The following is a 24308-nucleotide window of genomic DNA, read 5'->3' as shown; positions in this document are numbered from 1 at the left end:
TTTGAGTTTAAGACTTTGTTTGACTTCTCCTCTTTGTGTTCTACATATAATTTCCTGAGCTCACACTGTGATATACATGACCTTCCCAGCAATATGTCATAGTAGAGTCTAAATGCTGTTTGGCCTTGAGACTCCTTTATTTTTTTAATGATACCTCTGTTTCAAGGTAGCTTCTTATGCTTAAAGACTTAGTGTTTCTCTCTTGCCGTGCAAGAGGGTGCAATCAGGTAGTCGGGTTCCTGATTTTTTTTTCTCAATGAAGATTTCATTGTGTTTCTAATCCTGAGGGGAAGTGTATGACTGTATGATCGTGTTTTAGTCATGATTACTCGGTTCTCTGGTCTGACTTCACCTGTACCTTGTGTGCGGTGAGTACTTTGATGAAGCTCATTGCCATGCACACTTCAGGCCTGCAGAGTCCTTGAAGCACTTAATGATGTCTTTTCCATGACCCCGGAATGACAGACACTGGGGATATACAGACTCAGGCTTTCTAAACCCATGAGTCAGGTCTCAGATTCCTGAAATGTTTGGTTTGCCTTAGGTCATTTCGTACAGCTGTAAAGAGTAGACACTGTTCCTAAGAGTTAAGCTCCACACCATAAAACCAAACTAAGCAGTTGCTGAATGGTGTGAGCAAGGCAGGGCACTGCCTGCAATGCAGGAACCTTTACCACCTGCAAAAACTTCTCAACTTAAAGCACCACGTGAAGACAAAATGACTCTGATATGGCTCTAATATGGCTTTATGAGATTCGGAAATATATATACATACTTATATTTTGAGTAAGAATAGTGTACAAGTGATAGTCCTAGGTCATAGTAATAGTCAAGGTCATTGTAATTAAACATCCTTGAAGTCTCTAGGTCTAAGCATAGACATGGCCTTAGTGTAGAGAACGTCTCATCGTCCTCTGTCACCCAAAACCCAATGCCCATGCCTGTATTAGCTCAGCTGATCCCAGTGTTGCTGATAAGAAGGTGCTGCTGACTTGCCCACTCCTGCCAAAGGCTGCATGCAGGGCGGCCTTCCTGTTGCTTTTAGCATCTTTTCATATTTTACTGGGTTGTCCACCTAAGTTGGATTTTCCTTGAGGAACTCAAGGATGTAAAGCTGAAAGCAGCAGCGTCCTTGCTGTCCCTCTTCTAGGCTCATCACACAGATCCCATCCCACAGATGAAGAAAAGTAAAATGGAGGCTGAATAGCGATTTTTCTGTCGGACAGCATGCGTATTCCAGCTCTGTCAGTATCTTCAGGCCAAAATGAGATGGATATATTGTAAATTAACCCTATCCAGCACATACCAGCCATCCTCTGTGCTGAAATTGGCAGGTGTGCCTGTCACAGTGAGAAGAAGAGGCAGGACAGGAGCAGGCTGATTAGGGCTTTTCTGACTCCTACGGAAGGAGGAATGCTGTCAGTCTTCATGCTCTGCGTTATTCCCATTGCACAACCTTCATGGTTTGATGTGGCACATGGATAAAAAGCGTGAGGAGCACACAGCCACCGGAATCCTGTAATTCTGGCTGCAGGCGAGAGGTGCAAGGCAGTGAGAAAGCAGCGTTGGGGGAGCGAGCGAGCTCATCTGCTGGTGCTGTGTAGACATACAAGTGCTCTCAAGCCAAGGGTCCATGTACACAATAGGCCAGCCCTGCTGCCAAGAAGCTGCTTGATGCCCTCCCTTGTGCCGGCTGAAATGTTTGCTAAGCTCCTTAGTGGCAGTGCTGATCTACACTGGGTTAAAGGGTATGTGAAACCCTGCTTCTGCACAGCTGTGGCTGCAGGGCCACCAAGCACCGCTCCTTCTCCTGTCCTGACAGTCTCGGGGAGTGGCTGAGAGCACCAGGAAGCTGCCGATAAGTCATTTCAATTGGCATTAAAGGAAAAATGAAAGTGGAAAAGTGATTCAAAGGGCTGCAGAAACTCTGCAGACCCTCTGACTAGAAGCTCCCTCAGTTTTCAAGGTGTCTTTTTTCCTCTTGTGCTGTGCAGTGTGGCATGTATTTGAAGGTCTGCCTTGCTTTGGAATGTCTGATCACTGCTCTTCTGAGCAAATCAAATGGCCTGCTTCACATTTTGAAGTATATCTCCTAAATTCATCTCAGGAGGGAGCGTTAGCGCGTTGAACACAGTTCAAAGCAACAAAACACGTGTTTTTTCCACACTCTTTTTTTTTTTTTTTTAAAATGATGCCTCTTGGAAAGATGTGATGCCATGTGAGCACCACTAGGTGTATTAAAGGAAGGGCTTGATGCTTCTGGGATAAGCAGTTGGCACTGCTCTGGTGTCCCTGATCCTGTCCCATCACAGCCCTCTGTGAACCTCTGCCTTTCAGTGTCCGGCACGGTGAAATCAAATCAGACATGCGCACAGGGCCAGCCATTTGGGGGTTGCTCACATTTTTTCTTAGAGAGAAAATGCTTGTCCCCAAACTTCCTGGTACTCCCATTTTCTCTTCTGTAATGGGAGATAAAGCTGTGTCTTGTCCCCAGTGATGTGAAGCGCTGATAAGGAGGATCACATTACTCATTGGATTGAAGATACTGTGCAAACACAGAGTATAGGGACAGGTTTTTGCTTGAAACAAGACTGTCTTGCAGTGAGTAATACTGCATGTCCGGAATGCCTGTCTGCTAAATTCTACATCTGGAAACATCTGGAAGTGTCCATAAATAACATAAACATATGCTTGGAAATTAAGTCTAATGTCTTTTTGTTTGCTTTTTTTTTCTTTGTGGATGTGTCCTGTGGGGCATGAAGGAACAGGTGTGTGTTTTCATGGTTTCTGTAGTGTCCTCATTTCAATTTTGGAAAAGAGTTGCAAAAAAATAAAATTAAAAAATCATCATGAACTATTTAATAAAGGAGTCAGGAGGTATGACAGTGTCAGTGTGGAAGACACGTGAAATGTCTGCAGCTCATTCTGGTCTTTTGGAGGCATTGGTTTAATGCCAGAAAATGGCCTTATTTTGGTGTTGGATCCTCAGAACAAGAGAACCTGTATACACTTTTATTTACCTTGGGTTTTCCTTCTGATGATTTTACTGAAACCTGGCTTCAGGCATGCAGCTAAAAATGTGTAATTCCTTCAAGACCTACAGTCACTTGAGGGTTTCATTGTCACATTTTGGAAGACTGGGAAGACTGGGATTGTGAGTGCTACACAGGCCTCTATCCAAGCCCAAGCCAGGGCTTTGTCTGACAACTTCTGGTTTCTATTAATTGGTAAACTGTGCTGATGTTATTTCTGAATGATCTACACGCATTATAACCTGGTTTCAAAGCCTGCTGGAACAAAAGGAAGACTGCCACTTACTTTAGTTTAAAAATTTCTTCACAATCTCTTGGAGTCAGGGAGCAGAAGGCACTTATACTTCATTTTGTTTTCTTCATAGGGAAAAATAGTTTTTGTGGTACCTGCTGGCAGCTGGATAGCATGACCCAGAGTCATGCCCAGGATTCCCAACTCGTGGTTCCCTGTGCTGCCTAAAGCAACACTCACTGATGTTCAGAGGGACACAGGCTTTCTTCTGTGCTGCCCATGAAGCCCATGTCAGGGTTGGAGAGGGGCCAGAGTTAGGGTCAGGGTCTCATGGGGAAGGCTACATGGTCAACACAGCTGAACGCTCAGAAGTTTGCCAGCCTTGGTCTGCCTGCAAGTTCTGCAGCAGCAACCCTTGTCTTAGAAAAGCAGGTGTACCACTCTTGAAGCGTTCCTCCAAGCAGATGACATAAGACAAATGACGGCTCCTCTGGGGTATCTAGTTGTCCCTGCTAGGCTCTTGCATTTTACAATGAATCTCAAAAAGGACCTCTACTGTAGTTCATCTTTTTAGCCATTTTCATCCAATTTTAGCAGCTTACACTCTGCCTTCATCCATTTTTAAATGGTAGTTGCCTTGATCTGCGGCACAGCACATTCCAGTGTAGCTCCAATCTCTTATGGTGTGTTTTTGTTTCTGTTTTTGTTTTTCTCTCCATGTCTCCAAGAACGGTCCCATACCCTCTCCTTTAGATCATGTGTCTGCCCCACAATGGACAAAGCATCTGCTTATTCCTCTAAAGCCACAGGATTTTGTGCTAGTTAATATTAATCTCCGTAAATCTCTTCAAGCTTTTGATCTCAGAGTTGCATTATTTCTGCATGTTTCCAATATTCATCTGACCACCATGTTCCTCACTATTTCTGCAGTGCTGCTTAGTGGTTTTGATAACAGACATCGGCGGGCTGAAAAAGTGGAAGGAAGGCAGGATGCAGTGTTACAGTCATTACACTTTTTGCTAGGGAGACCTGTCTGAGGCCCCTTCTTTTCCTGAGCGTACAGTGTTTTGGTGGCCCGTGCAGTGGGTTACTCGTGGATTTTAATATTTTTCTTGCAGTACTACGTTAAGTATAGTTAAGTTTTACTTCTGAACTTCTTCTAGTGCTGTGGTGTCCTATTCAGAAGGCATCAGAAGCATTTCTTGGTTTGGATTATGTGCTGGCAGGGTGGTGTCCCCAGATTGTTTTAGAGCAAAGGGGGGGGGGGGGGGGGGGCAGAAGGGAGAAATCCAGAAGTCACAGTAGTCACAGACACCCCAGCAGGCAATTCTTTGTGATTTCACGGCATCTGCGAAATAGTTCCATGCCACATGATGTTTGTGGTTGCCTTTCCTTACCTGATTTTAGAAAATGAAACCACTGTCTTCTAAGTACCGATTTCCCACAGTTACAGGCAAATTCCAGACAGGATTACATGTCTCTGGCAGCTGTCTCCTCGGGCCTCCTGTTCCATCTCGTAGTTCTTTGAAGGCCCTGGCTATTAATTGCCAGCGTTCAGATTTTGTGTTAAAGGCTGACTGCGGCCTCAGGAAGCTGTCCTGGATGTTTGCTTGAAAGCAGATGTATTGATGGCCTCCTGTGCCTGCATTTTCTTCCTTCTACTCACAGATGCAGTTACAATGTCTTCAAGTGCATACAAGCACAGTTAATCACCAACCCATTACCATTACCTGCTGAGCTGTGTATGGGAAGCTGTGGGAATCTGAGCACACCCCAGCGTATCTCCAGCTCTGAGTGTCAACAAGTAACCCTTACACACCGTGTGGGTTTTGTTGGGCTTCTTTACTCATCTCTAATTATTCAGGCTTTAGCACTGCTGTCAGAACTGATGTAAAGCAGAGTATCTTGTTGCATTTCAGCTTTTGACATCTCAACAAAATTAACCAGCCAAAAGGATGTATTTTCTCTCTGGAAGGAAAAAAACATAAGTAATAGGGAATGTTTCATGGTCTAGACTTTCTAGGTTTACCACAACAAGTAAGGGTAAATGGAGATGTATGGACTTTGTGACTTGCCCTTACTTGTTTGAGGTAGGAAGCTGCTGTTGTTTTCTTCTTAGGTGCTACGGGATGATCAACGAGACCTTCAATTAGGAGTGTTATATAGATATTAATGCTGTTGGTGCAGGTATTGGTATCAGTACTGGGCATCCTTCTCCGTGTCAGTGGGAGGGAAACGGCAGTGCCAGTGCTGGTAAAACCACGCTGGTGAGAAGGGGTAAAAAATACCTCTAAATACCTAGGACTTAAACACCCCTGAGAAACATCAGGAGCCCCAGGAGGTGAACCATTTTCAGAAACTGGTGCTACTATTGCAAAAAGCATTGGGACACAGTGAACCCCAGGCCAGGAGAAACTCTCGAATCAAGATGTTGTAAATGTGAATTGCTCCTACTGGTTACTGCTGGTAATAGCAAATCCTGTTAATTTTCAGGTACTGGAGGAGGTATTAATCTCCTTGTACAGCATGTAATATACCGCAAGAGGTGGTGCGCACAGTCTCAAAATGCCCCACTGGATCAATGCTTAAATCACTTTTTAGATCAATTCCAAAGCCATTGAATTTAACCTTATTACTACTTAGTGGGGTCCAGTAACATTCCCAGTAAACACTGATGTTTGTTTCTTTCAGAGTGTTCAGAACATAATTGTATCTCTTTTTTGAAAAATGACATTTTTTTTATAAGAACATTCCTGATATGTAAATGGAAAATGTTAATCTGTTCAGTAACATTTTCAATGCATCTAAAAAGTCATTAGAACAGAGATATTTACTTTGTAGCCAAAGGTATGGGGAGAGAAATCTTTACCATCTGCCACTACCAAATTAATTTTCAAGGGGGAAAAATAAATCCCTCTCATTGGAAGCTATTTTGGTCAGCTCTAATAGTAATATTTTATGTAGGATTTCTCTCCCAGAGCCTAGTAGAATTTACAAGTAAATTCATCCATCTAATGCTTTGGTAAGAGGAACATCTGTCTCAGACATTGGGAGGATTGAAATACTAAGAGTTTTTTAGAAATCTCCTACTCATCCTGCAATATTTGTTTGGTGTATGTAATCCTAGTACACCAATTGCAGCACTAAATATTTTGCTGTAGCCAGAAATTGAACTCCAAGAGAAACCTGTTTAACTGCAGCTAATGAAAACGTCATGCCTGTGATCCTGCCAGGTTTGTATTCTGCAGTACCAACCCGAGTTTTAAGGAATTTTGAGCCAGTGAGACTAAGACTTTGCAACTTTGATGGAATGAAAAAGCCTCAAGCTTTCAACACCTGCCATAGAAATTTAATAAGGACCCTAATAAATGGGTCAGTTTCAGCAAACAATTAACTTAACAACTTCATCTGGAAGGCTTAGAGGCCCTATTTCATAGGAGGTAACTTGAGAGCAGTCTCATGTTATATAGTGTAGTTAATGTTTCCTTTAGAAAACCAGAGTTTTTAAGATTTAATATTTCATGTACTCCAAATTACATCAAATTGGCATATGGTACACAACAAAGCCTTCATCCCCTATATAGATCAAAAAGAAAAATTATATTAATCCTCTAAGCTGTTTGGGGGGTCCTTAAGCACAAGGAAAATATACAATTCCCAGGAATTCAGAAGCTTATAAAATGAATTTTGTGGGCAATTTGGATAAAATTATTCCTTATACTTTGATTATGCCATTAAAATTCACACTCCTACAAATATGGAGATTGTCTTGTAAGTAACGAGTACTTACTGGGCAGTGTAGCTGGGCTGTACTATACAGATTTGAGAGGAATATGTTTCCTACATGTTGTCTTACATCGTGTTGTGAGCTATTTTTTCAGCCTCTTGTAAAAATATATAATGGAGATTGAGTCTCGGAAAGTTTATAGTTCAATGTGTTTAATGTACCTCTGTGTTTGGACGAACCAGTCACTGCTAGAAAATTTAATTGCACTTTTCCCTGCCCTACTTTACACATTTCGTTTTCAACTTTCCATTTGTTTTGCTGTCAGTTGCTGTACCTCAGCAGCTGCCCTTTCTCTTTATTTTATTTTGCTTTATTTTGCTTTATTTTGCTTTATTTTGCTTTATTTTGCTTTATTTTGCTTTATTTTGCTTTATTTTATTTTATTTTATTTTATTTTATTTTATTTTATTTTATTTTATTTTATTTTATTTTATTTTATTTTATTTTATTTTATTTTATTTTATTTTATTTTATTTTATTTTATTTTATTTTATTTTTTGTTACAGCTCACTTCCAATCACCCTTCCCATGTAGGATTTGTTGTTTCTTGCAAGTGCCCTGTCTTTTGTCTGCCCTCCTTCTTCTCTCTGTCTGAGCTTTGTCCCACATGTCTTGTTCAAACAGTAAAAGCTCTCCTGGACAAGGAGCTGTGCTTCTCTCCAGCTCTGTTGACATCCTGTATCCAACATCAATGTCCTGTATCAATGTCTGGCTGCCTATTGTAAATAATGTCATGGCCCTTATTTGCCCACATGACATATGCAATTACTCGCACCTACTCGCAGGAAAGGTGGAATGACACGGTAGGATTCATGTGTCCCAGCTGCTCCGTATACAGAAGTTTACTGAGGCAGGCCTCGGTCAGACATCACACTGGTTTTGGTGAGTTGACAGTAAGTCAGCCTGGCTATTCAGTGCCAGCAGTCTGGGTCTATACAGAGATAACACTACGTGATAAAACAAAAACCTAGGAAATTCTTCTCAGCTAATGCTGTTGCTGGCAGCCTCATCATTAGGCATAAAAACAGGATGGGCTTTTATGTCTGGACACACTCTTCTTTGGTGTTTGAGACAGTAGTAGTACAAGCAGGCTTGGAACACTGTGGGCAGCACGAGCAAGTGTTGGGAAAATCCATTTTTGAAGATAATCAGCCCAGCTTCCTTCATGAACATTAAGTTTGCATTGAAAGCGTGAATATTTTTTTGCCTCGATAGCATGAGGACTAGCAATCAGAAATACTTAGACTGAGTCACCATGTGGGAACACCACGAAACCCAGCTTAAAGTCCAGTTCTCATTTTATTTAGCAGCCTAGAGTTTGGGTGATTCAAGTAGATTGTTCACTGCATGTTCATTAAAGACTTATTAATTGCTTGACTGTATGAGGTGGGATTTTGGGGTGAGGAAGGCAGAAGGAGAGGAATTTGCATTCCATTACCCAAGATTCAGGGTGCTTGGGCCACGTGTTTAATTTTGGACTTAGTCTGTAGTATTTGAAAATCATGTATTTGCCTTTTGTTTGTTTGTTTGTTCGTTCAATGAGAAGTGCTACTTTATCCTGACGTAAGACTTTGGCAGATACTCTGATACCTCCAGAGCCAGAAAGGGTAAGAGCTGGTTCTGTGTGCCATTGGCAAGTTATGGTGCCTGAAGCCAAGGGCTGTCAAAGCATCCCCCTAAACAGTTAGGTGGCCAACACCACCATTTCCCTCTTGAAAACTTGCCTGTTGTTAATAACTTGCGTAGATCTTGTATCTGTAGAGGTTATGACCTCTGGTAGAAATGAGGAAGCTGGCTTTTGTGCATGTTATAACACTAGTAGTTAACAAGATGTCTTGAAGGTAAGTAACAAGCGATTCTGAAAGCTAGCCTGGCCTGTTGTGAGGTTTTAATGTCATCTGCTGATGATATCCTGGATGAAATGCTAATAGCTTTGGAAACAAATTTAAGTGGCCTTTTGCTTTGCTTTGGGAATAGTATCCGTACATGCAAATCAAGCAATTTTCTGAAGCTGTGTAATTACACACTGCCAAGTGTTCCACTCAAATCAGTTTCCACATATCGTACTTCCTTCATGTGCCCAGCCCCATGGTGGTGTGCCTCAGAGGATTATTCATAACTGGTTCTACAACAACAGAATAAATAGTATTTAAAAGCAAATCAATATTTGCTATCTCCAATTTGCTGTTGAAAGTAGAGGCTGGGGATTGGCTTCTTGTATGCATTGCAACAGCAGTGGCCTTTGAGGAGACGTGAAGGAGGAAGAAATGGCATTAGCAGTACATGCCTGAGGAATTTCTAGGCTGGTGGGGACGGAAATGGTGCAACAAGGGAGCCAGCTGAACTCTCTTGTTTGTTTCAACTTAGCCTTGAATTTGCCCAAGTGGTCTTTGAATTAGCTTGGTTTCATTCGGTGACAAATGAGTTGCCTTTGCCATTAGATCTGACAAACCAGAATATATATCTCTGTGAATATTTATTGGCAATCTGACTGGGGTGCACATACTGTACTGCTACTCTGATGCCTCCAGAGCCATAAAGGACATGAGCTGGTTCTGTGGTGGCCATTGCCTACTGATGAAGTGGATGCGGGATGATTTGCCTGGCAAGTTACTGAGTTTGTATCAGAGCCTGTGTGCTTTGGTATAAATACCGTGCCTCTGCAAACTGTAGGCATTACTGTGAAAGACTACTGCATTTGAACTTATTGGAAGAGCATGGAGGACCTGGCTCATGTGGAGTGGCCAAAATTCCTCTTTATATTTTTGTCTCTTATATCAAGGCCTGAGCTGAGCTTAACCGAAACAACTGTTCTTAACTTTTTACTGCCTTCCAGCATTACATCTTCGAATCCAACCCTCACAGCAGGCATCCTCCTTTCCCAGTATAATGCATTGGATTTGTGTGCAGGCCAGCCATATGGTGTGTGTAATTATTATTTTATAATGGTGTTATTGCTCTCTAGCTGCCCAGTAAACCCAGTGCAGTTTCAGTAAACTGTATACATCAGCATATGAACTTTAGACTTGAATGATTTTCTTCACTTTTATACAATAGTAGGTGCGAAGGAGAAAAAAAGATTCCATTTAATTTATAGAAACTGTATAAAGTTTATAGAGTTTCTACAATCCTTGGAAATGAAAAGGCTGTGGAGAGGAGGGGCTATACCAAAACTGGGAGGTCTACAGAGCCAGAGAAAAATAACCGTTAAAGGCACACATCAGTAGATACCTGTGATGAACTTTTCCTGTTAGCTCTACAGGCAAGCATATGGCCTGCATTAGGGGTTTGTCTGCCTCAGGGATTTTATAAATACATTTCCTCCCCTTTCCTCCTCCCCATCCAGTTACTCTTACTTTAGACCAGTACAGAATCAAACAGTGTCTGTTCTGGGGTCATCATTCTTACTGCAAGGAGTCTGCTGTAGAGAAGTTCACTGACTAGTGTCAGGAATTTCTCTCTATCTGCAAGTGCTCTCCTGTGTGTGCCTCCTTTTTTTTTTTTTTTTTTTTTTTTTCCTGGTATGTGAACTTCCTGAAGCAGTAATACCAGCTTGGCTCGCCCATCTTTTCAGGCATATATGTAACTCTAATTTACATCGATGGCAGAATTTTTACAGTAAAATAGGAGCCACAGTGCGCTCAGTTATACGAGTGAGCTGTACATAAACGTAGCTCTCTTTTGCAACCTTATTTACCTTAGCTTTACCTTATTTTAAAATGAAGATTGCCAAAATGATTGGTGAAAAATAGGACCTGACTGAAACCAAGCCTGTGATGAAATTAGAAAACATATTAGAAAACATTAATTCACCTCTGTGCACCCTTCTGTGTTTCTTGATTTCGGTGGCCATTGGAAGTCCGCCTAGCCAGCCCATTTGGTAGGCCTCCTGTCCTCCCTGAGACCTGGCACTGCCCACCCCAGCGCTCCTGAGCATTTCAGACCAGCTTGAGAAAGAGGTGGCCCCATTTCCTGCTGTTTTGCCTCCCCCTTTGCATCAACACTGGTATTTAAACAAAAAGCAGTGTATCTGGGAACAGATCTGGCTTAACATTAATGTCCACTGGCCCTCCAAAGTGAATTTCAACAGATCAGTTGTTGAAGTTACTCGCCTGACTCTTGAGTGCTGTACCAATGTGGATGTGTGAGCGTGTCGAGAGCCAGCACTGGGGTTGAGGTGCTGAAGGAAGGGAAGCCCAAGAAAGATGTAACACATCTTGTAGGTTGTATTTTGAGATCTGTAGGGAGTAAATGCTGCCTTTTTTTTTTTTTTTTTTACAGATATTCTAGACCCTAATATAATTTAAAGTTTTATTTGTAGAGAGCTGTTTCAAATCTGTGCAGATTCTTCTAAGATATTTTAAAAGAAAAGCCAACAGCAATAATTAGTTTGGCATTTTCCGTGTTTTGTGAAGCACTTAAGGGGTAAGCACTTTTTCTAACCGATCTTACATAAAATCAGGTTTTACAGGAATAAGAAGACTGAGAAGGCCTGAATGGCTGTCAGTGACAGATGTAATTCATGCTGAAAGCTCTATTCCAATACATCAAAATACGGAAAGCAATTATATATATGATTAGAGGCTGCTGACCCTTCACTTAAAGTGATCAAAAAGAACAATATTAAAATTTGATTTACGGAAGCTACTACTTAGCCTATAATTAGCCTGACCAATAAAAACAAACCAGACTTTTACAGAATACGATTTCCCGGTAGATAGGTTAGCTATTTGTGCAGGGCTAAGGAAACACAAAATGGCCTTAAAATATATTTGATATGCTCTGTGAGTAGATTGAAATACATCATATAACTAGTTTTAATGTTTTTTGTTCATAAATTGCCGGATTTCCTTAATTCAGGTGAAATTGGAGAACCACTTGAGAATAATTGTCTCTAAAATGAAATATTACTTTGTCAGTCTACTTCATTTATTTTAAATATAAACGTTTCTCTTTTATATAAGAAGCTAAATGAAACTTGGTCAGAAATATGATTCCCCTTACACTTTTCCTGTAGTTCACTATGGAAATGGATTCGGGAAATGGCATATGTGATTAAAAACTCTTCAGCTGGCACAGGAGCTATTTGTACAGCTCCTAGCATACAGCACTTCTGGCAAGGAACAAGCGCTTCTCGTCTTACTGCAATATAAATAAAATGATTCATCAATGTAGAGACTTGGAATTTTGATTTGAAATGCACTGGTTGGGAGATTGGGAAGATGAGATTTGAGGAAGCTTTTCCATTCATGAGAATGAAGACAAAATTGTTGTGTTGACCAATGTGGCCCTGTTTCCTTGTGCATACAAGTAAGTACATTGGAATCCACAGCAGCCCAATTTGCGTGACGGTGTCAGGACAAGAATCCTATAAATTGACGCAGAAGGGTCAAGCTGCCTGCTCAGAGTCTAACACCACTGGAGAGCTGTGCACAACATGTAGAAGTCCATCTCTCAAAAGCTACACTGAAGATGGCAAAACCAACAGAGACTTTTTCCTACGTAATTTAGAATGCGTGCATAGCTCATGTCTGGGCGAAGAAATGGAACGAAATACCATAGCTCAACCTTATGTCTCCTGATTTGGAATATATTTGTTTTATTCACAGGCCCCTCATGAATTTTGAACTTTTTGTGCATAAGTTTTTGAGATTTCCTATAAGCATTTCCTCTTCTGGAAACTTAAGTGCTGTGTTTTTTTTCTGATATATCTAGTGGAACGGGAAAATGTACAGAAGAGGACCTTTACCAGATGGATAAACCTGCATTTGGGAAAGGTAAGACTGACGGTCTTGATATTGAAGTACAAGGACACAACAGTAGGCCGACTATGTTATTTCCTTTAAAAATAGCTAGAATTTGGAATCAAGAATAACTTCTGTGTATATGGGAGTAGGAGAGTGAGTGGAAGCTGGAAGTACATTTCTGGGTAAATGAATATTGCATTTCAGGTGCAATTAATGCTTTGCTGGCTTTAAGTCATCTCAGGTACCTTTCTGTCTTTAATGCTTCTGACTGCTATTGCAAGGCTAGAATTTTCCCACAGAATGCCACATACCCACATAAAATCAAATGTGGTTTAGGCTGCTCTGAAGGGATGATAACTGTGTGCTTCCCTGGACTGGAAGTTCAAGTATCTGAGATACCACAGCCAAAGTCAGATGGTTCTTCAGAACCTGGCTTCATCACAGATCTCCAGATGGGAAACAATTATTCATCATTCATTTTCAGAGGGTCTGTATAATGTGATCTTTACATCCTCACTTATGTTAGGGAACTAATTCTTGGACATCCCATCATATTTTTAATATACAGTTGTCTCTTAAACACGCCATAATATGGCTATTGAAGCTAACTTATTGTTGCTATTGATAATAGATAAGTACTAACTCTCATGAGCAGTTTGCCATCCAGAGGAGGATTTTCCTGTTGCTGAGGATGAGAAAAGGAAAAAAAAAAAAAAAAAAGTTTGTACTACTGAGACAGCAGCAATGCTTAGTGCAGCTTCCTAACTTGGAAGCTAACCTTCCTAACCAACTGTCCTAACTTGGACTGGAGTTTGCGTTCATAGTGCTGTAAGTGTCTGTGGTTAAATTTCATGAAGTACAGACCAGGACTAAGTTTGGGCTACGAGTCAACTCACAGACTAGCTCTCGTAGTTCTTGGAAAGTGACTGCATTTCTGACATGGTGAAGCAAAAGGGTTTAAGACGAAAGGCATCACATATATAGTTGTTAAGTCCACTACTCTGCAGTGAATGTTCCTGAAGGAATAAATGGACCCTCTTAAATCTCACTGGAAAATCAGAATAAGGCCATCTGGTAATGTTTTGACTATCAGTTGCTCCCAAAGGTTCCTCAGAATGAAGACAGCGTTATGTGATTCCTTTGTGAATCAGGCTCTAGAGCTTTAAACTAACACAATTTGAAGGTTGTCAAAAAGGTTTGTCAAATATTTGACTGTGGAAAAGGTCTTTAATTTACAAAAGGAATTAGATCATGAAAAAGGTTGTAGGGTGCTGTTAATTCTGCCGTGCCAAACATTTGAAGTCTCAGAAACTTTGTGGGTAGGTGAACTGCTTTCTTTGGAGTGCATAATTTTTTTTTTCCCTCTCTGATTCAATAAAGAAAAATGCTTTTCTGAAGAAAGGGAAAAAGTCTACTGCTACATTAATGTCATTTTTTATTTATTTGTTTTCTGGAAGTGTCATAACAAACACATCCCTGTAAATAATGAGAGCATTGCTAAAGCTCTCTAATTACAGGTGATTCCCCAAGGACACCCACTGAGGGAGGCGGCTTCTGCCTTTATCCTCGAAGAAGCACTTCTTGCAGAGGGGCTTCTTTCTTATAAAGGCAGCAGTGAAGTCTTCCTCCTGTACTTTTTCAGGAAACTTGTGGTGTGATGTGTCCCGTTTTGGAGCAGACTATCCCATTCGGATCACCTTTTGAGAGGAGATACCTCTGATGTTCATGGGATGGTTGGGGGCAGTCCACATTTCTGTGACTTCTGGTGGTTCTTGTCTTGTTATGAGCGAATGAAAAAGCGTTGGATTTGTGGTTTTCAGATAGCTTATTTAATCCTGAAATGAACAGTGCTTTTCTTTCTTTCAGTACAGCATTGTTTAGTAGTCTTGGCTAGATTAAAGACTAGGAACAAAAATGTATAGTCCTGGCTTGCCAAAAGCGGTGCTTAACCAAACAGCAGTGCATTGCCGAGCCAAAGATAAAAAGGCCTGGCTCCTTAGGGACACATGCGTGAGTGACACCTGAATGGAGCCTAATTGCTGCAGCTGAGACTACGCCTAAGGGCTGTGCTGCCTTGGCATGTGCCTAACAGAGCTCACAGCATCAGACACCTCTGTGAAGTGGGGAGGTGGCTCCCCTTGGAGGAGTTTGCTGAGAAGAAAGAGACAAAATGTAACACGTTGCTAGTTAAAGTGCTGAGAAAATACTGGGAAACAGAATGGCACCACCAGAAACATTACAGAGGAGACAGGACGTTGTGGTTGGCTGGATCTGAGGCTTGTTTAGTGCAGTATGAAGCGGGATTCACTTCTGCTGGAGCTGTCTCAGTTGGAGGGATCCGCATCAGCCCTTGGGTGCTCGCTTCCCAGGCAGAAGCCTTAGGATGAGATTCTGTTATGGGAGATCTGGAATAAATCCTTTCTGATCTCAGCTACATGATCACTATATCTCAGTTTTAGCTTAGATAACCCTAAGGCAGAATTGCCACTGTTGTGAAGAAAAGTTGGTCCTTTCTTCCTGCAGGCTGAAATTTATTTCTAGTATCTCTGTCTTGTAAAACTCTCCTTCCTGTTCTCTGCAATAATGGTGACTCACCAAGCGAAAATCTGTTTTAAAATCTGCCTGGTTTCTTTACTCCACAGTGCAAGCCTCCTCTGAAAGTGAAAGATTTGTTTATGGATATACAAGATGGCAAGATCTTGATGGCGCTGCTGGAAGTCCTGTCAGGACAAAAGCTGGTAGGTGTACGAGGGGAAGGAACCTGCCTCGCCATGGAGCTCTGCATGTTCCAAGTACCGACGTACTGACACTCAAGCAGTAAGGGAGAATTTGGTCCCCTGTCTTGGGTACAGTGAGAAGCATTTCAGCAGTTTTGTTGTGATTTCCTCATGTTACAGGCTGGTGTCCTGAGCTGTAACTTAGATCTCGAGGAAATATCTAACCCTGAGGTATGAATGGTGTGTGATTAGTGTAGATGTTCCTCCCCTCAGGTTTTTTAAGGCTTGAATATATTAATGCTCACCTACTTCATCTGGAGTTCACACAAGTCATGTTATGAAGGAAAGATAAATTTCTGGGGATAGTTGTATTGCTTTTTTAATCCATAAATTCTGTTTTTATTTTGTCTAAAGACATTATGACACTTAATAGGCCTGATGATGCTGGATGCCTTTGTGTGGTGTAGTTGTGAGTTTAGCTCTGGTATCCTGGCTCCGATTTCTTTAGTCTTACTGGTACGATCTAAATCAGATTGGCAAAGTTTCACTTACCAGCATCTCTTTCTCTCTTTTTCTGTAAGACCTGTATAAAATTCCATGTACCAGAAATGGAAATACCCAGTGTTTCATCAGTTGGCTTTAATATTTTCTTTCTACTTCAGCTTTGTCAGCAAGTACTCTCTTCTGTGTGGGTACCACGCTTGCTTTTAGATATGAGGAGAGATTTGCTCTGCAGCCATCTCACCACTGCAGATGAGCTTGTAATTGCACGGTGATGCTCCATAGTGACCGAGCCATATGCATCCTACAGCGTGAGTGCTCACTGTGGTCACAGATTCAGAACAGCCTATTTTGTAATATTCATGCAGTTTGGGCTGTAGCAGAAGCAGCAGTGTTTCTGTCTGCATTCACACAGTTAGCAGAGGCAGGCTGGAAAGGAATTGAAGGGGGAGACACCTAACAGCAAACCCCAGGCTGTGCACTGGGAGGTCAGGGAGGAGGGCAACAAAGGAGATGAATTTAACTGGCCAATGTGTGCTGGCAGTTAGGCGTTCCTGCACACAGGTGGTACAAACAGTGTGCCGAAGTGGAATTGCAGGGTGACAGATTTGTTGCATGCAACAAATCTGTTTCATCTCTGCCAAAATGAAGGTTGCTGCCTCCCACCTGCCTGTCCCTGGTAGCAAAACTGCTCATGCTTCCCAATTAGGATCATTTGATTTAACTCAAGACAAAAGAAAAGAAAGAAAAAAAAAAACTTATTATGAATTTTCAGGTAAATTTGTGCCTGTGACCGAATGTGGTTGGGGAGTGATTATATAAATAATCAACTTGGCAGGTCCAAGAGAGACGTAAAATCTGGAGAGCAGGAAAACTGGTTGCTAACCCTGTTTTTCTACAGCCTGGGCCGATCCCATAGTTGAAACTCTTCACTGATCAGAAGAGATGGTAATACTTTATATAGGTTGATTTCCTTAGCTTTATTTTAATTTTTGTGTGAAAGGGTAAATAATTCCAGCATTTTAAAACTGATCTGGCTCTTATTTTTGTAGATGCATGAATATAAGTCTTCAACCCATCGCATTTTTCGTTTGAACAACATAGCCAAAGCACTTAAGTTCTTGGAGGACAGTAATGTGAGTATTTCCAAAGGCTGGTATTGATCTATTCTCTTGATTCATGTTGCAAATTGTATTTGTTGTGATTGTAACTAGTCTGATGCAGGGCATGTATATAAGAGGAATATACTGCTTAGGCATCTTGACTTACCTTAACAGCAAGGCTGAAAAGCCACGTAAAAATCCACAAAGAGAACACCTACAGAGTCTAAAACAAGGATTATTTGTTCATATTATAATGTAAAAGTTCAATAGGATTAAAGGATCAGCAACCCAATATTAAAAGAAAATAAAAAGAAATGCAAGTAATCTTTATGAACTGGGTATTAGTGGCATTACTTCAGTTACTTTGAAGGTAGATGGCTTTCTTTCCTTTCATCAGGAATACTTTCGGTATTACAGATCATGTATTTATCTGGTAAACTGCTGCAGCAGCTGATCATGAGTCAAAGGCAAGAGAAAATTAAATCTGGGAACATGACATAAATGCATAATTCCAGGAATCAAAACCTTATAAGGATATAACTTTCCTGATAGTCAGTGTGGCACCACTGCAACATCACTTCCTAAAAACTGACACAGCTGTAAGTGACCCAGCAAGATCAGCCCTGTAGCTTGAAATAATTCAATCCTTTTTGATTTCTCCCATTAGAGCTTTCTTCCAAAGCAATATTGATGTGGTCTGTGTGTTGAGAGCTCTTGAAAAGTGATGAAAGGTAATGGTGTCAAGAGAAGTTCCCCAGCCACATGACAACTTATTTGCATGGTATTCCCAGATCTTTCAGAATGAGAAAGCAAGCAGTGGACTATGGTTTACAAAGGATTACAGCGTTCTTGCTGTACTGGAAGATCTTTTTATCTAGTATCTGAAATAAACTTTTACAGCTTTTCCATGATAGTGTTTAGGATAAAATATCCTATGATCCTATTAACTCCAGGGCATGAATGCTCTAGAGGATTAAGCTTTATAGGTAAAGAGGGATCTTGTGTGTGTGCGTGTGGAGGAGCAAAGCCATGCCTAGCAGGGGATTCCATATCAGTGACTGCTGTCACTTGCTGGTTTCCTTTAATGAGCTTAGGTCTTGCTCCAGAGATCCCGCAGAAGTGCTAGTTATACCAGGGAGTCACGAGAACTCCAGTGCAGGAATGAGCATGATGTGAGGCATTAGTGGATCTCTTATGACCTCGTAGTTCTGTTCCCCAGAAGAGGATGTGAAAGGTCAAAAATTTGTGCACCGTCTTCCAGGTGTTGCAGTCAGGGGCTGATGTGGCCCTAAATGCATAGGTCTACCTGGCCTGATATAGAACTGCTAAGAAATACCTTACAAGTTCTTAGCTTTCTTAACAGTTTCTCGGACCGTGCTTTCCACGCAAAGCCAGCTAAGGCCTGCTGGCAGACGAGATTTTTTCTCTCTGTTGACGTCAACGTTGTGGAGTTGCTGCTGAAGCATGTCTGGTTGCCAGGACCTCGCCAGGTGACAGTCGGGAAATTCATTGAGCAAGGCCAGGCAGGAGGAGCCTTAGACACAGGCAGCCTCTTAATTAGTTGTGCCAAAACAACTACTTTTCCATGGTTTTATTGTTTCCTTGAGAGTAAGCAGCTGGTACCTTATTGCAGGTAGCTCTGCTGGAACAGGTGACAAGCAGCAGCAAGAAAACAGAGCTTAACTGAGAACAGTCTAATGATAAATGCCACTTGCACCCCATTTTGGACAAACTGCTATTAAAACACACTAGGCCTTAAAGGTTTTCCCATGCCAAATACTTTGGAGCTAGTAAGAAAATCTGAGCCTTGAAGTATGACAGCTAGAGGTGTCTTCTCGCTAGGACTGAAAACTGTTGTGCAGACCACTAGATAAAAAGTTATTCTGCTCTCTGTTTTTCAGTTTAACCAAGCCAGTTAGTGAAGGGTAGTGATGAAAGTGCTGGCAAGATGCCTTGGCTGCCAAGAGCTTTGAGGTTAGATATTAAACCACAATGGGTGGAACCCATCAGCAAACGCTTCTGTGGAACTGGGGCAGCAGGGTAAAGCTCTGCTAAGTGATTCATCATGTACAGAATTTATAAATAAATGATAAATGGGCTGTATGCTGGGCTTTAACTCACTCTGAGTGTCATGTGCAGTGCTGACAACTTCCTTGCTTCCTCCTTTCTCCGTGACCTTTGCCAAAAACAAGTCTGTGTTGTCTAAGAGAATAACATTCTGGTGTTATCATGTGGAAGAGACTTCAGTGTGGGAAACCCTAGAGTTTGCTTGGATTAGGCAAACTTATCCTTTGCTAACTGATTTCCTCAGAGCTCTGTGACAAGCAGTGTAAGGTGAGATAAGCAAAAGAGATTGGCGATGCATAGCAAAACAGAACTGGGCAGATCCTACTACAATTTTAAGATTTTTTTTTTATGGGAAGTGGCTTCAATCCTGCCCTCTTCCCTGGGGTTTATGTGCATTCCAGCCAATCTGTTGAAACCTAGCCAGAGGAAGACAGGAGGTATATACCTGCCCTCTGTTTTTTAAGAATAGAATCCACCGGAGGGGACATTCTTGTTCCATGGTTGTGTGGAGGAAATGCATTTGTGGTCTTAAGACGTACAACTGGGCTCACTCCTGTTCTGCAGACTGTGCTACAGGCTTGGGAGGCTTGAGATAAGACTTGAGGGAGCACAGTGGCTGTGATCAGGGCAAATTATTGTTAGCACAAGATTTCCATCTTGCATTTTGGCTGTCTGGTCAGTGGCAGAAATGTGCTGGACATATCCAGCAGTCTCAGTTCAAGCCAGTGCATTTTTTTTGCATTTACATTTTGTTTTTTTAATTTGTCTGTGAATTTATGATCTCTTCTACAGGTAAAGCTTGTTAGCATTGATGCAGCAGAAATAGCAGATGGAAATTCCTCTCTGGTACTTGGACTAATATGGAACATAATCTTGTTTTTTCAGGTAATAAAACTCGAATACGTTAATCATAAGTGAACAATCAATTTTTTAAATTGATTTTTAATCCTAAAAAACATAATTAAGCATGCTAAACCTGAGCTTTTTTCCTCCTGATATAGGTTAATTTAATACCTGCAGCTGTTTTCATTTTATTTCATTAGACCTATTTTGGTGTGAATAGGAGGCAGTTTAAGCCCTGGTTTGACTTGGACCAGAATTAGAGCTTCAGATTACTCCTTTCCCTTCTCTCCTGTGCCTTCTCAGGATTCTGCTCCAGGTTCCCTGGATCTGAATCAACGTCCTAGATTTGGTTTCAGGTCACAGTTTATTTTCAATAACCTTATCTGGAACTGGTCCAGTGTGGTGGCAAATTCCATGCAGAATCACTGATCTCTGGGGACCTACTTACCATGGCAAAATTTCACAACTGATGTAGAGGGCCAAATGAAAGATGCTGAAGGGCCTGAAGTTTTGGAACTGATAGAACTGATCTAAACATGAAATTTGATTTTGTCGCAGGTTTAGTCAGATTAAAACAGCTCACTAATCTACATCTATTTTGATAACCTTCTGAACAGTACCAAATTTTAATGAAAAGAGAGAGATGGAGAGAGGGTCTCTGCAACTCTAGTAAGACTGTGAGGCGCACATGTTCTTTCATTCTCTTGGGCTCATTTCTAAAGTGGTTGTGGGTTTATAAAATAAGGTCTGTCTTGAAGTGGTACTGGGGTTTCTCTCTGTGGCTGAGCACTTCAAGCTGTACAATGCCGTACAACAGCAGTTTGACCAGACGGACTTGGCAACAGAAGCACAGGGGACCTGAAAGCAGCATGGTGCATAATCTGGACTCAACTATCAGTGCACACCAAGGATGGGAATCTGGTGCGGGTCACCATTTCTTGACTAAAAATGTTTCACTTGAGTGAGTCCTGCGGATGAAAGAATGATTTCAGTTAAACTAACTGAAAGACACGTTTCTTTGCTTTTTGTTTGCTATGAATATTTTCAGTTTAGTCTTAACCGATCCTGTGCTCTTTCTGTTTCCTGGGGTTGCCAGCTGGGCTGCTGCTGTTGTCATGTTGGGAGTTGTAATGGACAGGCCTATAATTACCTCTTAAAATTCAGTTATTGCCCCGTTATCTTAGAAGCATGCTAATTTGCCTAAAAACAAACATTCGGTTTTCCATTGACCTGGTGTTAAATTGAAGCGCCGTGCACTCCACCTTTTGTTACAGATTAAAGAGCTGACAGGCAACCTCAACAGGAACTCCTCCTCGTCCAGCCTGTCGTCCGGGCCTAGCGGGCCAGAGTCGGACACGTCTCACCCCAGCACTCCCAGCGTGGAGAGGAACATGTCTGTCACAGTGAAAGACCAGCGGAAAGCCATCAGAGCCCTTTTAATCTGGGTTCAGAGGAAAACCAGAAAGTAAGTGAGCGGTGTCCTAGAAAACTGCGTCCACCTGTCCTGGTGAAGCCAGATCTCATCCCTCGCCTAATGTGTGTATTACCACGGCCCAGGGCTCTTCTGCTTTTGAAGTCTGCAGGCACGAGGGATCTGCAGCCGAGTGTATCACTGCATAACTGTGTCTAAAGCAACCATCTGACCTTGAAGCAGTCTGTTGCTGGCTTCGTGACTTGAGTGTTAAACGTTAACTTGCACTAATCTGCTTGGCACCATTTAAAACAGGATCATTCCCTCTTCCCTCTCCTCCTCCCAACTTCTGTGTAGTCTGCTAGGTATCTTTCACTAAATGAAGAAATAAAACAACCACATGTTGAAAGACTTTAACAACAGCCTTTTAAATTAAGCAGCAGCCCCGAGGGATTTTCTCTGCAGAGTTGCCTTGAAGGATAGAGTTTGTATTAGAAGTTTCATTTCTTCAAAACTAAGGAGGAGAAGAGGTCAAATCTGAGATTGTTTCTTGTGAATGTTACTAGATTTTGGGTCCATTTCCATTGATCAACAAATCTCTCTCATCTTTAATAAAAAGCAATTCTTTCACCAAAGCATCTTGCTTAGTAATGCCGCGCAAAGTTACTGTTGAGTTAAAATACTTTGTTGTAAGATGTCTAATGCACACATAAGTGCTTGGCATGTATTTTACATGTATTATTATCTTGAAGGGGTGACTGTCGAAGATTTTTACAGAGGGCATGGGACAAGCTTGCAAATTCAATAGCTGTATATTTGCCATTTTTGTCTGTTGATAGGTTTGTATGTCCAAATCTGCCTGTGAACACAGATGTTCTGTGTATGGTACTGAAGATACAAATTTGCTTCTTAAATACTTGGTCCTGTGGGCCACATCCCTTGGTTATCTCCAGTGAAGCTAATGGTGCTTGTTGTGCAGATAAACTTGTCCCACTGATAACCGTAGTTAATTGCTGCCAATGCAGACCATAGAGGAAGTGCAGTTTTACTCCCAAAATAATGCTGATAATGTCATTAACAGGGAGGTGGCACAAGCAGAGTTAGAATGACAGAAATAAAGGCCATAGTCTTTTCATTCTAGTCAAGGTGTACAAATCGAAACATTTAATAGGAGAAAATTGTTCCTGCAACCGGGCTATTAAAACATAATTGCATCATTATAACCACCTTAACCGATGACCTGTGCAGAATTTTCTATTCTGAGGCTGCAATGACTTCATTGCAAGTTCAGTGATTGAATTTTCCTGCAAAAATTTGGACATCTAATGTACTCGTGATCTGTACATATACTGGCATTCTTTGCACCTGGCAAAGCATGATTTTCTGCTACAGAAGGCCAAGGACACAGGAAAGCAAATCATTTATGCTTATGTTTTTTAAGTACTTAAGTGTTGGCAGTCATCCCAAGCTATGGCATTAAAATGCTGGAACGCAACAGAAACAGGAGTCACACAGACATTTGGTTTTGTGAATGTTAAATGTGGTTGCTGAGTACTTGAGGCCTTTGTTTTCACTAACTGCTTCCTACAAGCAGGCTGATGTCAGTTGTTGGCCACACTGATCCAACCTATGAATCCTTGTGTTTTATGCAAGTATTTTGTGTGTTTTGAATTCCAAAGGACCTCGAATGTGACTAGTGTGACTCAACAACCTTACTTTTACCTTTGAAAATGACGATGCCTTTATTTTGGATTTCGTAACACGACTGCCATGTAAACTGTATGTACTTCTGTTTAGGTACGGTGTTGCAGTTCAGGACTTTGCCAGCAGTTGGAGGAGTGGCCTGGCTTTCCTGGCTGTCATAAAAGCCATAGACTCCACTTTGGTAGACATGAAGCAAGCACTGGAGAAATCAGCTCGAGAAAACTTGGAGGATGCTTTCAGCATTGCACAAAATAAGCTGGGTGTTCCTAGGCTCCTAGAGCCAGAAGGTAAAATGTTTACATCGATGTTGTTGGGTAACATTCAAACAATAACGCATTAATGAATATTGCATCATCACACCTACTAAAACCTCCCAGTGATTAGATTGTCGATGTGATCATTGTGTGGGGCTGAATGGTAAGAAAAATGAAGTGGTCCCTGGCTAGTAGTCCTATGCTTCCAGTCATACTTGTAAGCTCATGGGGACAGAGATCTCACCGTAGTTTTAGCTACGTACACTGGTCCTGGTTAATGATTAGATGCTACGTGACACTGGTATTACTAATGGGCATTAATCACCAGCCTGCTGAGCTGAGAGGTCTCAGGGCAGTAGCAGCATTTCATAATGCCTACAGTTTACAGAGTCTAAGTGTCACTCCAGGACGAAGTGGGTGAGCTGCCACACTAGGAAAATGGGTAGATACCTATTCAGATGTATTTGCATTTCCCAGTTACTTTTCTACAATTCATATATATACTTGCATATATAAATATGTGTACATAAGCATATTTAAGTGTGAAAATAATTATATGTATATAAGTGGAGCAGCTTCTTGCACTGTTTTTTATTGAACACTGCTACACAGGTGTTAGGCCTTGACTTTATGATTGAAAGCACAGTTTGGTTATTTGTGCTTTCTTGGGTCACCTGTTAGAAGAATGGGTTCTGCTACAAACAAGTCTCTGTGCTGTCACTCGGCAAGATCACTGTCTAGTGATAGTGACATATATACTGTAAATGACATTATCCAAGTAGATGAAAAATGACCCTGTTCTGGGGTCAGTGTGTGTTTGGAAACAGGAAAAAAAATAATGTGAATAAGATGGTGAGAATTCTAAAGAGTACAGTCAACAGTGAAAAGGATACTGCCTGCTCTGATCTGT

At 41.4% G+C, this 24308-nt stretch overlaps 1 protein-coding gene across 2 annotated transcripts in view; it reads left to right on the top strand.

Moving 5' to 3' along the window:
- Positions 1-24308, top strand: part of CLMN (calmin) — a 75417-nt gene that overhangs the window by 39342 nt on the left and 11767 nt on the right. For both annotated transcript variants that reach the window (XM_080594275.1, XM_080594276.1), the window contains exons 2-7: positions 12767-12828; positions 15441-15536; positions 17069-17152; positions 19979-20071; positions 21304-21494; positions 23238-23431. In XM_080594275.1, the coding sequence (XP_080450401.1) occupies positions 12767-12828; positions 15441-15536; positions 17069-17152; positions 19979-20071; positions 21304-21494; positions 23238-23431 (720 nt within the window). The remainder of the gene's footprint in view (positions 1-12766; positions 12829-15440; positions 15537-17068; positions 17153-19978; positions 20072-21303; positions 21495-23237; positions 23432-24308) is intronic.

This window comes from Anser brachyrhynchus, assembly GCF_964034855.1.
Source record: "Anser brachyrhynchus genome assembly, chromosome: 5".
NCBI lineage: Eukaryota > Metazoa > Chordata > Aves > Anseriformes > Anatidae > Anser > Anser brachyrhynchus.
Note: the sequence above shows the minus strand (reverse complement) of the source record. Positions and strands in the feature narration are given on the sequence as shown.